Source organism: Oncorhynchus keta, chromosome 10 (assembly GCF_023373465.1).
Source record: "Oncorhynchus keta strain PuntledgeMale-10-30-2019 chromosome 10, Oket_V2, whole genome shotgun sequence".
Taxonomy (NCBI): Eukaryota; Metazoa; Chordata; class Actinopteri; order Salmoniformes; family Salmonidae; genus Oncorhynchus; species Oncorhynchus keta.
This window is the reverse complement of record NC_068430.1, coordinates 16,853,189-16,871,056: the sequence shown is the minus strand read 5'-3', so window position 1 is coordinate 16,871,056 and position 17,868 is coordinate 16,853,189. Positions and strand designations below refer to the sequence as shown.

At 42.3% G+C, this 17,868-nt stretch overlaps 2 protein-coding genes across 2 annotated transcripts; one reads left to right on the top strand and one right to left on the bottom strand.

Annotated features, from left to right (window-relative positions):
• Positions 1-93: 93 nt before the first annotated feature.
• On the top strand, positions 94-9,273 carry LOC127906026 (1-phosphatidylinositol 4,5-bisphosphate phosphodiesterase eta-2-like). The gene is made up of 2 exons (XM_052528946.1): positions 94-324; positions 9,013-9,273. The coding sequence occupies exons 1-2, from the start codon at positions 130-132 to the stop codon at positions 9,073-9,075; spliced, it is 258 nt and encodes an 85-aa protein (XP_052384906.1). The 5' UTR covers positions 94-129; the 3' UTR covers positions 9,076-9,273.
• Positions 9,274-12,584: 3,311 nt separating this feature from the next.
• Positions 12,585-17,854, bottom strand: LOC118388303 (glutamate receptor U1-like). The gene is made up of 10 exons (XM_035777209.2): positions 17,706-17,854; positions 17,445-17,530; positions 15,716-15,747; positions 15,409-15,588; positions 14,999-15,222; positions 14,789-14,886; positions 14,446-14,663; positions 14,065-14,284; positions 13,631-13,875; positions 12,585-13,516 (listed from the first exon to the last, which is right to left on the bottom strand). The coding sequence occupies exons 2-10, from the start codon at positions 17,512-17,514 to the stop codon at positions 13,415-13,417; spliced, it is 1,389 nt and encodes a 462-aa protein (XP_035633102.1). The 5' UTR covers positions 17,515-17,530; positions 17,706-17,854; the 3' UTR covers positions 12,585-13,414.
• Between the last annotated feature and the right edge of the window lie 14 nt (positions 17,855-17,868).

The following is a 17,868-nucleotide window of genomic DNA, read 5'->3' as shown; positions in this document are numbered from 1 at the left end:
ATCACTCCTGATGACCTGGGTGGAATTGTGATCCTTCCTTAACCCATAGGAAGTCCAACCCAGTTGACTACTTAAATTGTGAAAGTCCTCAATGGCACTGCATGCTAAAACACTAGAGTATATATCTCTATGGCTGTGTCATACATCCCCAGGTACCCAGTTATCCTATCCATAGAGAACCATTGCACAGTGCCCCAGCAGAAGAAGACGGCTGAGTCTCTGATGGAGGTGCTCCAGGGCAAGGTGGACCTGTCTACAGTCAATATGAATGAATTCAGAAAGCTGCCCTCCCCAGAGCTCCTGAAAAGGAATGTTCTTGTCAAGGTAGAGCCATCTTTTTTTTGTTAATTTGTTGTTCAAACAATGGAAGCACTGAGTCATTTTTATAGCGACAATTTCCAAATCATGAAATGTTACCCCAATAAATATAACATTACTGAACATCTTCTGTTGAAATAATAAGTTAGGGAAAGAAGCTCCCAGCTAACATTGACAATGATGCAGAGATGGGAGATGTGTCAGATGAAGACAGTGGGGAAGATGAAGATGACATCCAGATGAACACAGATGTAAGACTGTTACTACTGTTTAGGCTAAAAATAGACTGAGAGCAAAATATAGGTTTTGAGTAGAAATATCCCAGGACATTTGTTGTGTTCCTTAAGTTCCCCTAGGTGGCATAATAGCCCAAATGTCTGGAACGTTTTCAGGCTGTTTTGCAGTGTATGGGGGGGATATAAAGTAGCTATGTCTTATACCACATGATACTATCAGGTGCTCTGTCATAAGATGATGATGAAGCCATTGGGTATTCCATCAGACAGTGAGATAGCGGATGGCTGATAGCTGGTGGCTGATTGTTTCTGCAGGGAGTCTTGCTTGGCTACCAAAAGTCCTTGCTCCAGCCAAACGCTCCACCATGCCCACAGACATTAGTTTCTTCTCCACAATGAGTCTGGATAGGATTACCTCCCAGACGATTTCTAGAATTCAGACACATTCTAACTGTTCTGATTGGTCCCAGAAACCGATGGGTTGGGCCAGAGACAGAACATGCTTGGGTAAAGCGGTATTTTGAAAATGCGTCATTGGCTTTGATACTTTGAATGGTTAGAGATAGTCCAATTTCTGATGACTTTGTTTTGTACAACAGCCGATTTTGATGTCATCACAAACGACATCAATGATGGCAGTCTCAGACTGAAGTATGCAGCGAACATAGACTGAATTATTACTCTGTCGTCAGGCCGTCTAGAATCTGGAATAGGTTCTACTATTTCAGGGCAACGCAGCTGGTACTGCAGATGAGCCCAAACCCAAGAAACGCAGGTATATCATGGGCAGCTTCAAATGCAAGGTCAGCTGATTCTCTCATACAACTCCCTCCCCATCCAGTCTTCACTTCACCACACCATGCTTTCCAATCATGTTTATGTAAATTAACATCTCTCCTCTTCACCATTCCCTCCAGCATGCAAATTAGTCTTTCCTCACCAGCACAAATGCAAATCACAAACTCCCTTCAGCACCTTTACTAGTGTGTAAATGTAGTCATGATCATACACTCTCAGAAAAAAAGGTACAGAATTGTATGGTACAAACACTTGTCACTATATTGGTGCCCTGTAGGGTGTGTCCATTGTACCATTAGTTATAGGTACATACAGTGCCTTGCGAAAGTATTCGGCCCCCTTGAACTTTGCGACCTTTTGCCACATTTCCGGCTTCAAACATAACGATATAAAACTGTATTTTTTTGTGAAGAATCAACAACAAGTGGGACACAATCATGAAGTGGAACGACATTTATTGGATATTTCAAACTTTTTTAACAAATCGAAAACTGAAAAATTGGGCGTGCAAAATTATTCAGCCCCTTTACTTTCAGTGCAGCAAACTCTCTCCAGAATTTCAGTGAGGATCTCTGAATGATCCAATGTTGACCTAAATGACTAATGATGATAAATACAATCCACCTGTGTGTAATCAAGTCTCCGTATAAATGCACCTGCACTGTGATAGTCTCAGAGGTCCGTTAAAAGCGCAGAGAGCATCATGAAGAACAAGGAACACACCAGGCAGGTCCGAGATACTGTTGTGAAGAAGTTTAAAGCCGGATTTGGATACAAAAAGATTTCCCAAGCTTTAAACATCCCAAGGAGCACTGTGCAAGCGATAATATTGAAATGGAAGTAGTATCAGACCACTGCAAATCTACCAAGACCTGGCCGTCCCTCTAAACTTTCAGACAAGGAGAAGACTGATCAGAGATGCAGCCAAGAGGCCCATGATCACTCTGGATGAACTGCAGAGATCTACAGCTGAGGTGGGAGACTCTGTTCATAGGACAACAATCAGTCGTATATTGCACAAATCTGGCCTTTATGGAAGAGTGGCAAGAAGAAAGCCATTTCTTAAAGATATCCATAAAAAGTGTTGTTTAAAGTTTGCCACAAGCCACCTGGGAGACACACCAAACATGTGGAAGAAGGTGGTCTGGTCAATTGAAACCAAAATTGAACTTTTTGGCAACAATGCAAAACGTTATGTTTTGCGTAAAAGCAACACAGCTCATCACCCTGAATACACCATCCCCACTGTCAAACAAAGTGGTCGCAGCATCATGGTTTGGGCCTGCTTTTCTTCAGCAGGGACAGGGAAGATGGTTAAAATTGATGAGAAGATGGATGGAGCCAAATACAGGACCATTCTGGAAGAAAACCTGATGGAGTCTGCAAAAGACTTGAGACTGGGACGGAGATTTGTCTTCCAACAAGACAATGATCCAAAACATAAAGCAAAATTTACAATGGAATGGTTCAAAAATAAACATATCCAGGTGTTAGAATGGCCAAGTCAAAGTCCAGACCTGAATCCAATCGAGAATCTGTGGAAAGAACTGAAAACTGCTGTTCACAAATGCTCTACTTCCAACCTCACTGAGCTCGAGCTATTTTGCAATGAGGAATGGGAAAAACATTCAGTCTCTCGATGTGCAAAACTGATAGAGACATACCCCAAGCGACTTACAGCTGTAATCGCAGCAAAAGGTGGCGCTACAAAGTATTAACTTAAGGGGGTTGAATAATGTTGCACGCCCAATTTTTCAGTTTTTGATTTGTTAAAAAGGTTTGAAATATCCAATAAATGTCGTTCCACTTCATGATTGTGTCCCACTTGTTGTTGATTCTTCACAAAAAAATACAGTTTTATAATTTTATGTTTGAAGCCTGAAATGTGGCAAAAGGTCGCAAAGTTCAAGGGGGCCGAATACTTTCGCAAGGCACTGTAATTGTACCGTTGCAGTTTGTACCTTAAAAGAGCAAATAGTGTACCTTAAGGGACAAGAGAGTACCTTACTTACATATTGTCCACAGGTACAAAACCTCTACAGCCTACATCTGCTGTCCTGTGTGATTCCCTGGCAGTGTTCCACTGCTCTAACATCTTTCCATGCTCTGGTTAGAATACAAATGTCCCCTTCTGGAAGACCCTTGTTGCACTAAACGCTGACTGTTCATTTCTTGTATTTAGAAGGGGGGAAACAAAGGTAATGTGTATAACAACAAAATTGTGTACAACAACAAGTAAATCCAATCAAACGTGACATACTATTATCAAACCATTTACTTTAACTTTGAAACTGGTGTGTCAGATTGACCCCTGCATCCAGCTATGTCTGCCCATCCCCTATTCGCCCTCAGGAAAGGGAAGACAATGAGGTTATCCCGAGCCCTATTTGACCTCTAAGTACACCAAGGGGGGAGGAGTATCCATTTTCAGACAAAATATTTTCTTCGTCATTCAACATGCACAGCGATATCACAAGTTCTTTCAGCATGGGAGTCTTTCTACCTCCTGGTTGGCAGTGTGTGTGTGAACCTACACGTATGTGTTTTCTGGTTGGCAGTGTGTGTGTGTGAACCTACACGTATGTGTTTTCTGGTTGGCAGTGTGTGTGTGAACCTACACGTATGTGTTTTCTGGTTGGCAGTGTGTGTGAACCTACACGTATGTGTTTTCTGGTTGGCAGTGTGTGTGAACCTACACGTATGTGTTTTCTGGTTGGCAGTGTGTGTGTGAACCTACACGTATGTGTTTTCTGGTTGGCAGTGTGTGTGAACCTACACGTATGTGTTTTCTGGTTGGCAGTGTGTGTGAACCTACACGTATGTGTTTTCTGGTTGGCAGTGTGTGTGTGGACCTACACGTATGTGTTTTCTGGTTGGCAGTGTGTGTGTGAACCTACATGTATGTGTTTTCTGGTTGGCAGTGTGTGTGTGAACCTACACGTATGTGTTTTCTGGTTGGCAGTGTGTGTGGGTGAACCTACACGTATGTGTTTTCTGGTTGGCAGTGTGTGTGTGAACCTACACGTATGTGTTTTCTGGTTGGCAGTGTGTGTGGGTGAACCTACACGTATGTGTTTTCTGGTTGGCAGAGTGTGTGTGAACCTACACGTATGTGTTTTCTGGTTGGCAGTGTGTGTGTGAACCTACACGTATGTGTTTTCTGGTTGGCAGTGTGTGTGTGAATCTACACGTATGTGTTTTCTGGTTGGCAGTGTGTGTGTGTGAACCTACACGTATGTGTTCTCTGGTTGGCAGTGTGTGTGAATCTACACGTATGTGTTTTCTGGTTGGCAGTGTGTGTGAACCTACACGTATGTGTTCTCTGGTTGGCAGTGTGTGTGTGAATCTACACGTATGTGTTTTCTGGTTGACAGTGTGTGTGTGAACCTACACGTATGTGTTTTCTGGTTGGCAGTGTGTGTGAACCTACACGTATGTGTTTTCTGGTTGCCAGTGTGTGTGAACCTACACATATGTGTTTTCTGGTTGGCAGTGTGTGTGAACCTACACGTATGTGTTTTCTGGTTGGCAGTGTGTGTGAACCTACACGTATGTGTTTTCTGGTTGGCAGTGTGTGTGAACCTACACGTATGTGTTTTCTGGTTGGCAGTGTGTGTGAATCTACACATATGTGTTCTCTGGTTGGCAGTGTGTGTGAACCTACACGTATGTGTTTTCTGGTTGGCAGTGTGTGTGTGAATCTACACATATGTGTTTTCTGGTTGACAGTGTGTGTGAACCTACACATATGTGTTTTCTGGTTGACAGTGTGTGTGAACCTACACGTATGTGTTTTCTGGTTGGCAGTGTGTGTGAACCTACACATATGTGTTTTCTGGTTGACAGTGTGTGTGTGTGAACCTACATGTATGTGTTTTCTGGTTGGCAGTGTGTGTGAACCTACACGTATGTGTTTTCTGGTTGCCAGTGTGTGTGAACCTACACATATGTGTTTTCTGGTTGGCAGTGTGTGTGAACCTACACGTATGTGTTTTCTGGTTGGCAGTGTGTGTGAACCTACACGTATGTGTTTTCTGGTTGGCAGTGTGTGTGAACCTACACGTATGTGTTTTCTGGTTGGCAGTGTGTGTGTGAACCTACACGTATGTGTTTTCTGGTTGGCAGTGTGTGTGAACCTACACGTATGTGTTTTCTGGTTGGCAGAGTGTGTGTCAACCTACACATATGTGTTTTCTGGTTGGCAGTGTGTGTGTGTGAACCTACACGTATGTGTTTTCTGGTTGGCAGTGTGTGTGAACCTACACGTATGTGTTTTCTGGTTGGCAGTGTGTGTGAACCTACACGTATGTGTTTTCTGGTTGGCAGTGTGTGTGTGAACCTACACGTATGTGTTTTCTGGTTGGCAGTGTGTGTGTGAACCTACACGTATGTGTTTTCTGGTTGGCAGTGTGTGTGAACCTACACGTATGTGTTTTCTGGTTGGCAGTGTGTGTGTGAACCTACACGTATGTGTTTTCTGGTTGGCAGTGTGTGTGAACCTACACGTATGTGTTTTCTGGTTGGCAGTGTGTGTGAACCTACACGTATGTGTTTTCTGGTTGGCAGTGTGTGTGTGTGAACCTACACGTATGTGTTTTCTGGTTGGCAGTGTGTGTGTGAACCTACACGTATGTGTTTTCTGGTTGGCAGTGTGTGTGTGTGAACCTACACGTATGTGTTTTCTGGTTGGCAGTGTGTGTGTGTGAACCTACACGTATGTGTTTTCTGGTTGGCAGTGTGTGTGTGAACCTACACGTATGTGTTTTCTGGTTGGCAGTGTGTGTGAACCTACACGTATGTGTTTTCTGGTTGGCAGTGTGTGTGAACCTACACGTATGTGTTTTCTGGTTGGCAGTGTGTGTGAACCTACACGTATGTGTTTTCTGGTTGGCAGTGTGTGTGTCAACCTACACGTATGTGCTTTCTGGTTGGCAGTGTGTGTGTGAACCTACACGTATGTGTTTTCTGGTTGGCAGTGTACAGTATATGACCAGTTGGCAAGTGTCTTCCCTCAATAAGAACATTGTGAACAAGATCATGGCTCTGAAGCCAGCTCATTTGGTGCACATCAACCAGAGACAGCTCTTACCGTGTGGACTCCAACAACTTCAACCCACAGCCTTCCTGGAACACATGATGTCATATGGATAAGAGACCCTGCTCATACAATACCTTAAGTGGTTTGTTTCTGGAACACATGATCAGGGTCAGGGCAGGCAGAAAAGGTCAACACCGGGAAAACGGGAACAATCAAGAGGCAGGAACAGAGGGGAAAATGCTGGTAGGCTTGATGAAACAAAACAAACTGGCAACAGACAAACAGAGAACACGGGTATGAATACACAGGGGATAATGGGGAAGATGGGCAACACCTGGAGGGTGGTGGAGACACTCACAAAGACAGGTGAAACAGATCAGGATGTGACAACGAGAGAGAGAGAGACGCAGGCAGCATTTCTCAGACAGTCGAAATCATGAATCAACTGGCATCATTTTTATGGATATATACAAATAAATGTCAATTGAAAAAAGATCAAACGAAACGAAGTGCAGCGAGTTTGCAGTCTTGTCAGCTTCAGTTTGAAGTTATTGTGTTAGCTGTGTTGTTGGCTAGCTTCTCTGAACAACAGTATCCTGACCAGTGGCGGTTTTTAGCATGTAAATCTTGGTGGGGCATCTTACCACTGCTACACCTGGATATCAGCGGAGCCGTGGCTGGCAGTGAAACAGTTAATTTAGCCTCATTTACTGCATTTAAAAAAACATAGCTGATATGGCTGACTTGCTTAAATAAATGTGGTTTCTAATGACAAATGAGATGTACAAACTATGGCATAATGAGATGACAAGCAGATGAGAGGCAATCTGTAATTTCGATTAAAACATTAATGAACGAGCTAGGACGGAAGTGGTCTATGAAACTATTTGTTTAGCACTTTTGAAATGTACAGCGATAGAAATCAGAACATGGGCCATTCTTACAGTGTTCTCCCTGTACACCAAGTCAGAACCATAGGATAAATAAAGGGGGAATACAATGAAAGCTCTTACAATATTTGATTACTTTTCTCTAAAACAGGTTATAGGCCTCATGTGCACCACCAAGTCAGAACAGTAGGCAAAATTAAGAGGGTTAAATAGACCAAATTATTAGGGTGAGGCACATGGGCTACAAACATCTTACTGAACGACAAATACTTAGTATTACTTTCTTAGCTACAGTATACATATCTCCCTGGCATATTACATAATTTATGCAGAAGCATACAATCCATTTTTGGACTTGCCTTGTTGTGCTGTGCTCATTTGAAAAGGTGGTCCTTCGTGGGTAAATTTGGTCATCAAAGTCTTGCAGTTTCTGGATTTATGGTATTTTCAAAACAACTGGAAACTCTGGGGGAAAGGTTGAATTATGATGACGTCATTGATTTTCAGGTCGTAGCTCTAGAAAGAGGACAGATTTACCATTCCGAGTTGGATGACTGTTAAAAAACGTATTTTCCCAGTCAGAGCTCATTTATTCCCGACTTCCCAGTTGTCTTGAACTCATGGAAGTCAAGTTTTTGCAGTTCCGAGTTAATAGTTGTTTTGAGCGCGCCACAAATCATTTTTCATTGATAGTTTTTCCAATGTTGAATGTTTATAATTCTAAACTTGTAAAAGAGCCCCTTAATCCCAGATTTGGGACCACACAGCCACTCTACTGAATAGCAAGCTAGTGATTGCTTTGCAATGCTTGCAGTTAGCCAATGTCACTGATTCCTTCCAAAGAACTTATTGTTGAATTTGCGATTTCCAACTTGTGTAATGTTTATGTCCAATGGCCAAAGAGCAACGATACGTTTTATCTATAATTTCTCATTGTTTCTCTTCATATGACAAGGATTAAAGAGGATTTGCCAGTAGATTGTCAACTTGATTCATGATGATGACTGCTAGCTAAGATTTTAAAAGTATAATGTTGACATGATCAGTCCAATCAAAGCTACTGTATATATAATGTGATTTGACGTCATTGTATCTGTGGCCAATGACCTTGAGCCTTCTTGGATGGGCACTTCTAATGTAACTCTATGGCAGCACCCAAGGGGCTAGAATGTTCTATCTCTACCCTTAGACTTGGCGGTGACGTAGTGTCTCTATGAGTGACAGAACACTGAGCTAATCACGGTGCAACGTGTCATGGAAATTCAGTACTGAGAGAGACTTAGTCTTGGTCATTTCTTCAAACAGTCATCTTTATTTAATATCAATTAATTATTCAGAGCTCGAACCACCCAGTTTATAATTGTATATATAAACTGTGTGGTTCGAGCCCTGAATTTTGATTGGCTGACAGCCGTGGTATATCAGACTGTATACCATGTGTATGACAACAACAAAAAAGTTACTGTTTTAATTACGTTGGTAACCAGTTTAGAATAGCAACAAGCCACCTCCGGGGTTTGCGATGTATGGCCAATGTACCACAGCTAAGGGCTAAGGGCCGTGTTGCGTCGTGCTTAGCTGTGGTATATTGGCCATATACCACACCTCGTGCCTTATCGCTTAATTAAAGCATATGACCAAACTGATTATAACGTTTAACACTAGATATATACAGCAGTTGTTTCTTGAACTAAGGGTTTGTTGGCTGAATGTTACCTTCTGTGTTGCCCAGGTTTCTTTAACCCTACAGTGGAGGACCCTCTGCCAGGACAAAAGAAGACTCAGCTGGTGCTGAAGATCATCAGTGGGCAGCAGCTGCTGGTGGATTGAGGGGAGGTGAGACATATCTGACAACCTCAATTGACCTCTTTAAAAAAATATATATATAAAAATATTGAACCTTTATTTAACTAGGCAAGTCAGTTAAGAACAAATTATTATTTAAAATGACGGCCTACACCAGTCAAACCCAGACAATTCTGGGCCAATTGTGCACCACCCTATGGGACTCCCAATCACAGCCAGTTGTGATACAGCATGGATTTAAACAAGGGTTGTGGTGGATGAATCAGAATTAGTTGGGTAACATAGATAATTAAGATCTCTCATCTGCATAATATGCTTATGTGATATACTTGTTAGTAGAATATATCCCTTTGGACTCTGGTGTTGGCAGTTGCACTTCTTCCCTCAGCTGGGGCTCAGTCACCTGGGGCCCAGAGAGGGGAGAGTTCAGGCTTGTCTTTTACATGTCTCTGGTGCTATGCAGAACATCAGAAAGGGAAGAGGACAGGATGGAACATTGTTTTCATATGTGAATGTGTCTTTACCTATTCTTAAACCATGTGAAGGGATGGCGTGATTAATGGGGAACCAATTAATTATCTCCACAATGTCTGTGCGCAAGTCACTCCCTCCTTTGGCATTGGGGGGAGGTGTATGGCAGTGTCTGGAACCATTGTATGTCCTCTCTGATGTTGCACTTATCCTGGGATAGTGTATGACCTAGAGGCTCACTCCCCTCAGTGAGCTTGTCCAGGAGTGAGGTCAAGAAGGGATTCTACTTGAGAAGGGAGTATCTAGAGTTGAAAATTGAGTTATGCCATTGGATGAGTTGGTGTTTTTGTGCTATGAAGTACCAGGAACAAGATTAGAACCTCATTGTAGGGACCAAACTGAGCGATAATTTATAGCGAATGCTATCTGGCTACGGGATACTCCTTTACATTTATAAAGTTTTCCTTTGTGAACTGTTCCTAATATCTGTGGTTTGTTATGTCGACTGGAGGGAGGGATGTGGTGTGTATATCTTTGCTATAAAAGATCTCAGTAGCCATTGTGTTGTCACTTTCAATGGTTTATTAGAAATGGTGCATCATTGAAAGTCATTGCTATTGCAAAGCTCTTATTATTAAAGATGTAGTGTAAGTATAACTCTGACTCGTATGTTTAGTTTAACTCTCCTCATTTGGTAATACAGAAATTAACCCCCACAGGTATCTGTAGTGACACCTCTAGCGGTGAAATGTAGTTCCTTAGACTACTGTGCCACTCTGGAGGATACTACAAGGCATTTAGTCTTATCACTCGTGTGTTGTATGTGAAGATGGTTCTTCATTGTTTTTGTAGATTATTTATCCTTTTGTAGAGGTGGAGATTATTGGTCTGCCTATTGATTGCTGTAAGCAGCAGACAAGGGTGTTGGAGGATAATGATGAGCATTGACCTGACCAACCTTTTAATGCAGAGGGCTAAATCAGGGTCACACGGTGTGTGACAGTCTTAAACAAATTTACATTGAAACAAAAGTATATATCACACACACATGGTTATGGGCTTAAAAAATGTAGACACCTCTACCATGTCAGATAAAGAGTTGAAATGTATTCCATTTTAAGTTTGCATCCCAATATTACACTTTATGTACAGTACATAACAGAACAGAACAAATACTGTATAACAAAACTGTTTGACAGACACTGGATTTTTGGCATTTAGACAAAATTTATGTTTCTTAATTATGAAATTATAACAATTATTAATAACATTCCACCCATGAGGCAACTAGATCATTTGACTGCAGGAAAGGGAACTATTTCAACAGCTATTTATTTTCTGTATTTTATTTTAACAAGATGCTCATTCAAGTAAGCATTTTGATGTTCTATTACATTTCTGTTGAATGAAAAGCACGTAAAATTTTGTGGAAATGCAATTGAAGTTAATCGTCTTGTTCTTTCACTGTGCCATTGCAGGGTTCTTGATGCCATTGATTGGGTCTCAATGTAGGCAGCAGCCTCTCTGAGTTAGTGATTTCTTTTTAGCAGTCTGATGGCCTTGAGATAGAAGCTGTTTTTCAGTCTCCCGGTCCCAGCTTTGATGCACCTGTACTGACATCGTCTTCTGGATAGTAGCAGTGTGAACAGGCAGTAGCTCGGGTGGTTCATATCCTTGATGATCATTTTGGCCATCCTGTGACATCTGGTGCTGTAGGTGTCATGGAGGGCAGGTAGTTTGCCCCCGGTGAAGCGTTGTGCAGACCACACCACCCTCTGGAGAGCCTTGTATTTGAGGGCAGGCGTACCAGTGGGGCAAAAAAGTATTTACTCAGCCACCAATTGTGGAAGTTCACCCACTTAAAAAGATGAGAGAGGCCTGTAATTTTCATCATAGGTACACTTCAACTATGACAGACAAAATTAGGGGAAAAAATCCAGAAAATCATATTGCAGGATTAAAAAAAAAAAATTGGCAAATTATAGTGGAAAATAAGTATTTGGTCACCTACAAACAAACAGACCTCTCATCTTTTTAAGTGGGAGAACTTGCACAATTGGTGGCTGACTAAATACTTTTTAGCCCCACTGTAGGTATTCCTATCCTCTCCTGTCAGAGTCAGACGGACCCTAGAGTCCCCAGCCAGCCAATTCCCCTCCAGTACAATAAGGATCAAGGCCGGCTCTCGCAGTGTTGCACGGAAGCCACACGCCTCGACACTCTCCCCAGCGGTTAACTGTGCACTGGCAGCCTCCGACTCCCCTCCCCCAGAACCCCCCAGAACCATGGCAGCTATGGCCACCAGGTGAAGCCTGTACCCAATGGCCTCTGCCTATCTGACAGTGACTCCAGCAGTGGTGGCAGTATAGACAGTCTGAGTCTGGAGCTCCTGTCCTCCTGTGTGCCAGTCGGTGAGCAGAGAGAAGTGGGCACCCTGTAGAGCCAGACAAACTCCCTCTTCAACCAGAAGATAAGGGAGATCCGCTGTAGTTCGCCACTCTTTTTTTGACGGTAAGAGTGAATCTTATTAGATTGTCTTATTGTATCACAGCTGGAGAGCATGCCAGTGTTAAAGATGTATTGTTTTGAATGAGTCACAATGTGTTTAGTAGAAACCTGTATGCTCAGATCATTCGACAGTACAAAATCGATGTTGATTGATGACCTGGAATGATAATGTTATTTGATGTGTTTATTTACTCCATTTGATAGTAGTCAGCCATTACAAGAATCACAGCAGTGAGCAGCATTGGATTAAACATAGGAATATGAAATACACTCTAAACATATAGCATTACCTTGCTTATATCTAGATTCTAGGTGCTTGTACAAAATGTACCACTGTGATCTGTACTGTCAGGTACACACGCAGGATCACTACAGGAGCCCAAACAAGTTTATTAGTATAATGTAATCACCTACTTTTTGACGTGTGTATTTTGATGTTTGCATCAAGATGCATGTATTGTAAATAGAATGTATTACCAAGTGGTAAACAGTTCTGATTGAAACAGAATGGAACATATATTCATTATTAGACTGGTTTTATTGAAAGGTGTGCCGTAACTTTTAAATCAAATCAAATCAAATGTATTTATATAGCCCTTCGTACATCAGCTGATATCTCAAAGTGCTGTACAGAAACCCAGCCTAAAACCCCAAACAGCAAGCAATGCAGGTGTAGAAGCACTTTTACATCAACATCATTCTATGACAACGCTTTTTTATATATGTTGAGTTCTATAATAACCAAAAAAATTTAGATAACGGTTTTATAGTTTCGAAAGGAATGTGCATAATGTGTGCTGCCAATTGTACAAAAACAGTTAGGTTTACTTAGTATCTACAATATGTAAATTAATAATCTACTTTGAAACAAATTTATTGCATCATACAATTAATAGCAGTAATCTGTTCTCAGTATTTGTTCCGAACAAAAGTACTGAAATGTAAACTCTTTGAAACTGATCATTTTTCATAATTTACAGATGACTTGACTTGGATCTTCATGTTTAATTTCTATTTTTGCACTCCCCTTAAATATGTATAAATCAGTACACATTACATGTTTAGTAACACTAAATATACATGTCGATTTTCTCAGTAAAATGCTCTGCTATCATATAATTATTTTTAAACATAGTACTTCAGTAGTATTGTTAATTGACTTCACTGTTTATGTATCACTCTGTTAATAAACATATCATATAACAGTCTGGAAGCCTTTCTGATACACTCCGTCTCACTGTGGTAGATAGTATTGAAAATAAGTATACAAGCCACGACTCATGTCAAGACCTGCATGGAGACATTTGCTTTGTCAGGCTGTATATATTATCGTATACTATCATGTCTCCTCATGCTTTTTCTTTGTCTGTTTCCTCACTCCTCTTCTCATTGGTGGTGGTGCCCCTGAAACGCTGACTCAGTTCTTCAGACAACACTGTGCAACATAATTTCTGTGGGGAGCAAATTGTATGGATGTTTAGAGATCTTGACCAGGAAATCTGCTAATCCACTCATAGAAATATTCACACAATGCTCCAGTGTTAAACCAGCAGTGACTAGCTCACCCTCTGCTCCCCAGCACCGTTCCGGGCCTTGGCGGTGAGCTCCAGGACAGCCAGCAGCACCCCCAGTCCCAGGCCCAGGGCCAGCACCAGAAACATGCCCTTCAGGCTGTGGGGCTGCAGGGAGGAGGCCTTGGCTGGGTCTGCCATGCAGCTGCTGGCCCACCACTTACTGCGCAGGTAGGACAACTCCCCTGCCTCACTCAGCTGCAGGATGGCCACGCTCAGGTTCTTCAGCACGGGAGAACCTGAATGACACAAACAGTACCATTTGCATGTCAGCTGGCTTGTTGTCATAAAATCAGCCATAAGCCAATATGTGGATTGCATGAATATCTTGGTGCCTTGCTATTTTGATTTACAGGAACAGTTTTTAAAAGTTTCAGTCAATATGTGTTGCATGAGATCTCACTATTGGCCTAGACTACATGGCTCACCCAGGGTGCCTGCAATGCTGTACCCTCTCATGCCGATGACCTCATGGACACGGATCAGCTCACAGTGACGTGCCACCGCCAAGTCCAGTGACACAGACTCTCCAATGAAGGCAAAGTTGCCCTCCTTTGCCCGGCGAACACCCTCATCCATTGACGACACAAAACTCTTGGTTCTTTCCATGTGCTCATAGATCTTGCGGTAAGTTGGGTTATTAGAGTTCTACACCAAGGGGGGGAAAAAACACGGACGGAGAGGAAGAAAAAGTCAGTATGCTGCTGAGAGAACTGACAGAACTGAGACACTGACACGTGAGCCTAATCCTTTGATGGGAAAAAGAGGGATATAGGAGGGCCAGGTGTGGCGGGGTACACTGGCCTCACCTTGAAGTAGGCAAGTGTAGAGGAGCCAGACAGGGTCCCATACTCAATCCCTTGCTGGTTGGCCAGGTCCTCAAACCCTTTCACCATCAGTGAATTGGAGTCTGAGCCCTGAGAGGTGCTGAGATTGGAGAAATAGCAGGCCAAGAGGACCAGACCAAACAACCACCAGGTGCAGCAGATAATGCGTCCTGATAAAGCTTTGGGGTGTGGACCGGTACCTGAGAATAAGATAAAGGAATACTAAATCAGAAGACCAAACCACCAAGCTCCTCCTAAGCTCTTATGTTGTACTGCTGTGGGTAAGCTATTGGTTGAAATGCCTGGTTAAATCCCTGTTAGTTACCCTGTAAAGTGAGGGCTCCAGCGGTGTACCACAGACTGTGGCTGAGAGTGAAGCTGTTTTTCTCAGTCTGGGGTTGACTCCACTCGCATGGGCTGAGTCTGTATTGAAAGAGTTTTGTGTAACCATCTTTAAATTCTACTTGTAAAAGGCTCCTGTCAGGCACACGTCAAATGTATTTTCTGACGAAAGTTCATCACAATAACCACTCACCTGGCTACTACACAGAAACAGACAGCAGTCCCCAGGTACGCAGCGAGGATCCCCACCCAGGTGTCTACTGGGAAGGGGGTAAGGAAGTCAAAGAAGCCAGCCTCTTCTGAGATGTCTTTCCTCAGGAGAATACTGATGCCTGTCTGCATGAAGGGTTTGGTCATCCCCACAGCCTTCTCCCGGGCAGCAGTAAGGGTAAGAGGAGCAATCGCCAGGTCTGCCTCCTACAGGGACAAGAATATATATTAATATTTTATGGACTAGCACATTATACATTTGTTTTTTATCTGCATTAATAACATCACACATGGTTATAGTCACATCTGTACAGTATCTATCATAAGCAGATGTGTGAGTCGATTTTTTTTGTACTATAATCACCTATGTATGAAAATGCTAGCTTTACTCACCCCTCTCACCACCTCACCGATCATCCCGTTCCAGGCCCCACTCTCATCCTGCCTGCCATAGGACCCATCTTTCACCAGGTGCACGTTGTATTTGAAGCTCAGTTTCTTGGCCAGTTCAGACAGCAGGTCCATGCAGTACCCTTCCAGCTGAGAGCCTTTGGACATGGTGTATGGATCTTGCTGAAAGATGGGACACAAAGGAACCATTCTGATGTAATCATATTTATACAGCAGCAAATGTCTTGAATTTGAAAATAAAATGCTTTCAGGCAATAAAGTATAGTGTCAGAAACACGTATCTTACTACCTTTATTGTAGTGATTGTCAAGTCTGGTCGCACTGATAAGGGAAAAAAGATAGTAAAATATAGAGGTTATCTTGATTCAGAGCACCCACATCCAAATGAAGTTGTATTTGAACATGTCCAATTACATCTTTAGTTAAATCAATTAGGATTCACAGCATCTCCAACAGTGGAACATTTTTAGTGCTTTCTAAGAGCATCAATGCATCAATACATAATTTCAATTTAATAAAGGAATATACACATGAGGAGAACAACGTACATGCTGACACATTGAAGAGACAGAGGAGAGGGAACCGGCAGCAGGCTTGAGCAGAACATCTCCATCGGCATTGAGATATTGCCAAAGCATCTTTCCAGTCCCACTGGTTTAACATCACTGAGTTTTTCTTACAGTCTGAGTGCAATGGGAGCACCTTCCAAATTTAGCAGGCGGAATCAAAGAGCTCTTTGTGTTGTGGCCTTCTTTAGGCCTTATACCCTAAGTCAGTGACCCCTTTGCAGATAGTGAGGGTGAATGTGGGGGTGCATTGATGCCTTCTTACTCATCACCACTGGTTTCCGGCATCCCAGAGATCTGGACAATCTCTTTTCCCTCTTGAAAATGTTGAAAACCCCCAAGATCTATTTATAGCCAAAAACCAGTTAGTGAGTTAATTCAAGCCATCACAAAGCCATGGCACTATGGGGTGGGAGGGCAGTCTAAGAGTATCAAAAGCCTTGATTCAGGCTAAGGCCTCAGGGTTCCATCAATACCATAGGGCGATCCTGACACACACATCAGCTCCTCCTATTCAAAATATGACACACATACAAGCTCTCAATGGCCCTGTCACTATTTGGCTACACTTAAACACAAGGATTTTTGTGATCATGTCAGCTGGCTCTCTTCTTTTTCTATCAGAGTGGGGTATGGTGTGTGTGTGCCAGACAGGATGCGGCCCCTCACTTTGATGCCATGCCCAGCTGACAGTCACCCCATTTATGACTCGTCAAGGCCTGAGAAACTATACCACGTCAAGCAGAGAGGACATGAGGAGTCTGGCACCAAAATGAGCATATCCACTGTCACACTGCCACCAGTGCAATGACTGGTCCAACGGCTAAAGAAAAACATCTAAAGTACAGATCCAGTATGTAATTTCCACATGAGTCCCAGTTTGTTTGTGTCATCATGCTAACAATAGGTGGACTTAGCTATGTTTCATAGTTTTCAAATTAAATGGACCCCAGCTGCCCACACTGACTGATTTTGGACTATTTTAGTTATATAGTTTTCACACAAATGTCAGTGAGCCACTCACTCAACATCTTTATAGGCCCTATACATTTCATTTTTAATTGTGGGATAATAATAATCTAGCAGTACATTTATGGGGGAAATGTCTCCTTTGGGTGTTAAGGGAAAATTCAACAGAATTTTGAAATGGGCCCCGAAATCGCTGTCTGCCCCTGATGCCAACTCCTTGTCACTCATTGTCATACCAAACCAATCTGCAATGTTCTGCTCCAACTCTTTAGAGGTTATTAACAATAGAATGTTTTTCCTGTAACGCCAGACAATAACAGCATTGGGAAGAGCACTAACGCATCTGGGACAAGGTTACGGTGAATCCCATGCATGTCAAGATTCCTGTTTTACACAATTTTGTTTGCTTAAGTGAAAGACAAACAGGCAAACCACTCACTGGGTTTCTAAGCACAGTAGGATGTATGTTAAACATTGCATTACCTGCAGCACAACTCCCTAGGGACAGTAGAATCACCACGGTGCACACTACAACACCCTCCAGCACCCTCATGGTTTCACCTTTGATCCTAATGATGTAAAACAATCAATGTGATTGATATTACAAACTATTAAATTCAGAGAATAAAAAAACTCAGGGACAAATTAAGGAATACAATTAAACAGCTGACAAAAAATACCCTAGGTATGAAGCATGGGCATATTAAATCTATAACAATAAACAAATGAAAAATATCTCCATACCTGACAGGATTGTTAGCTGTAAATTGAGTCTGCTGTGTTGAACCTTCCAACTATAAACTGATCCTGATGAACTAGGGCAAATGATGATGAGAAATATTCATCCCAACACAACATAGTTGCTAAAACAGCCAATGGACTTTTTTTGTGGGAGGAGAATGAGATT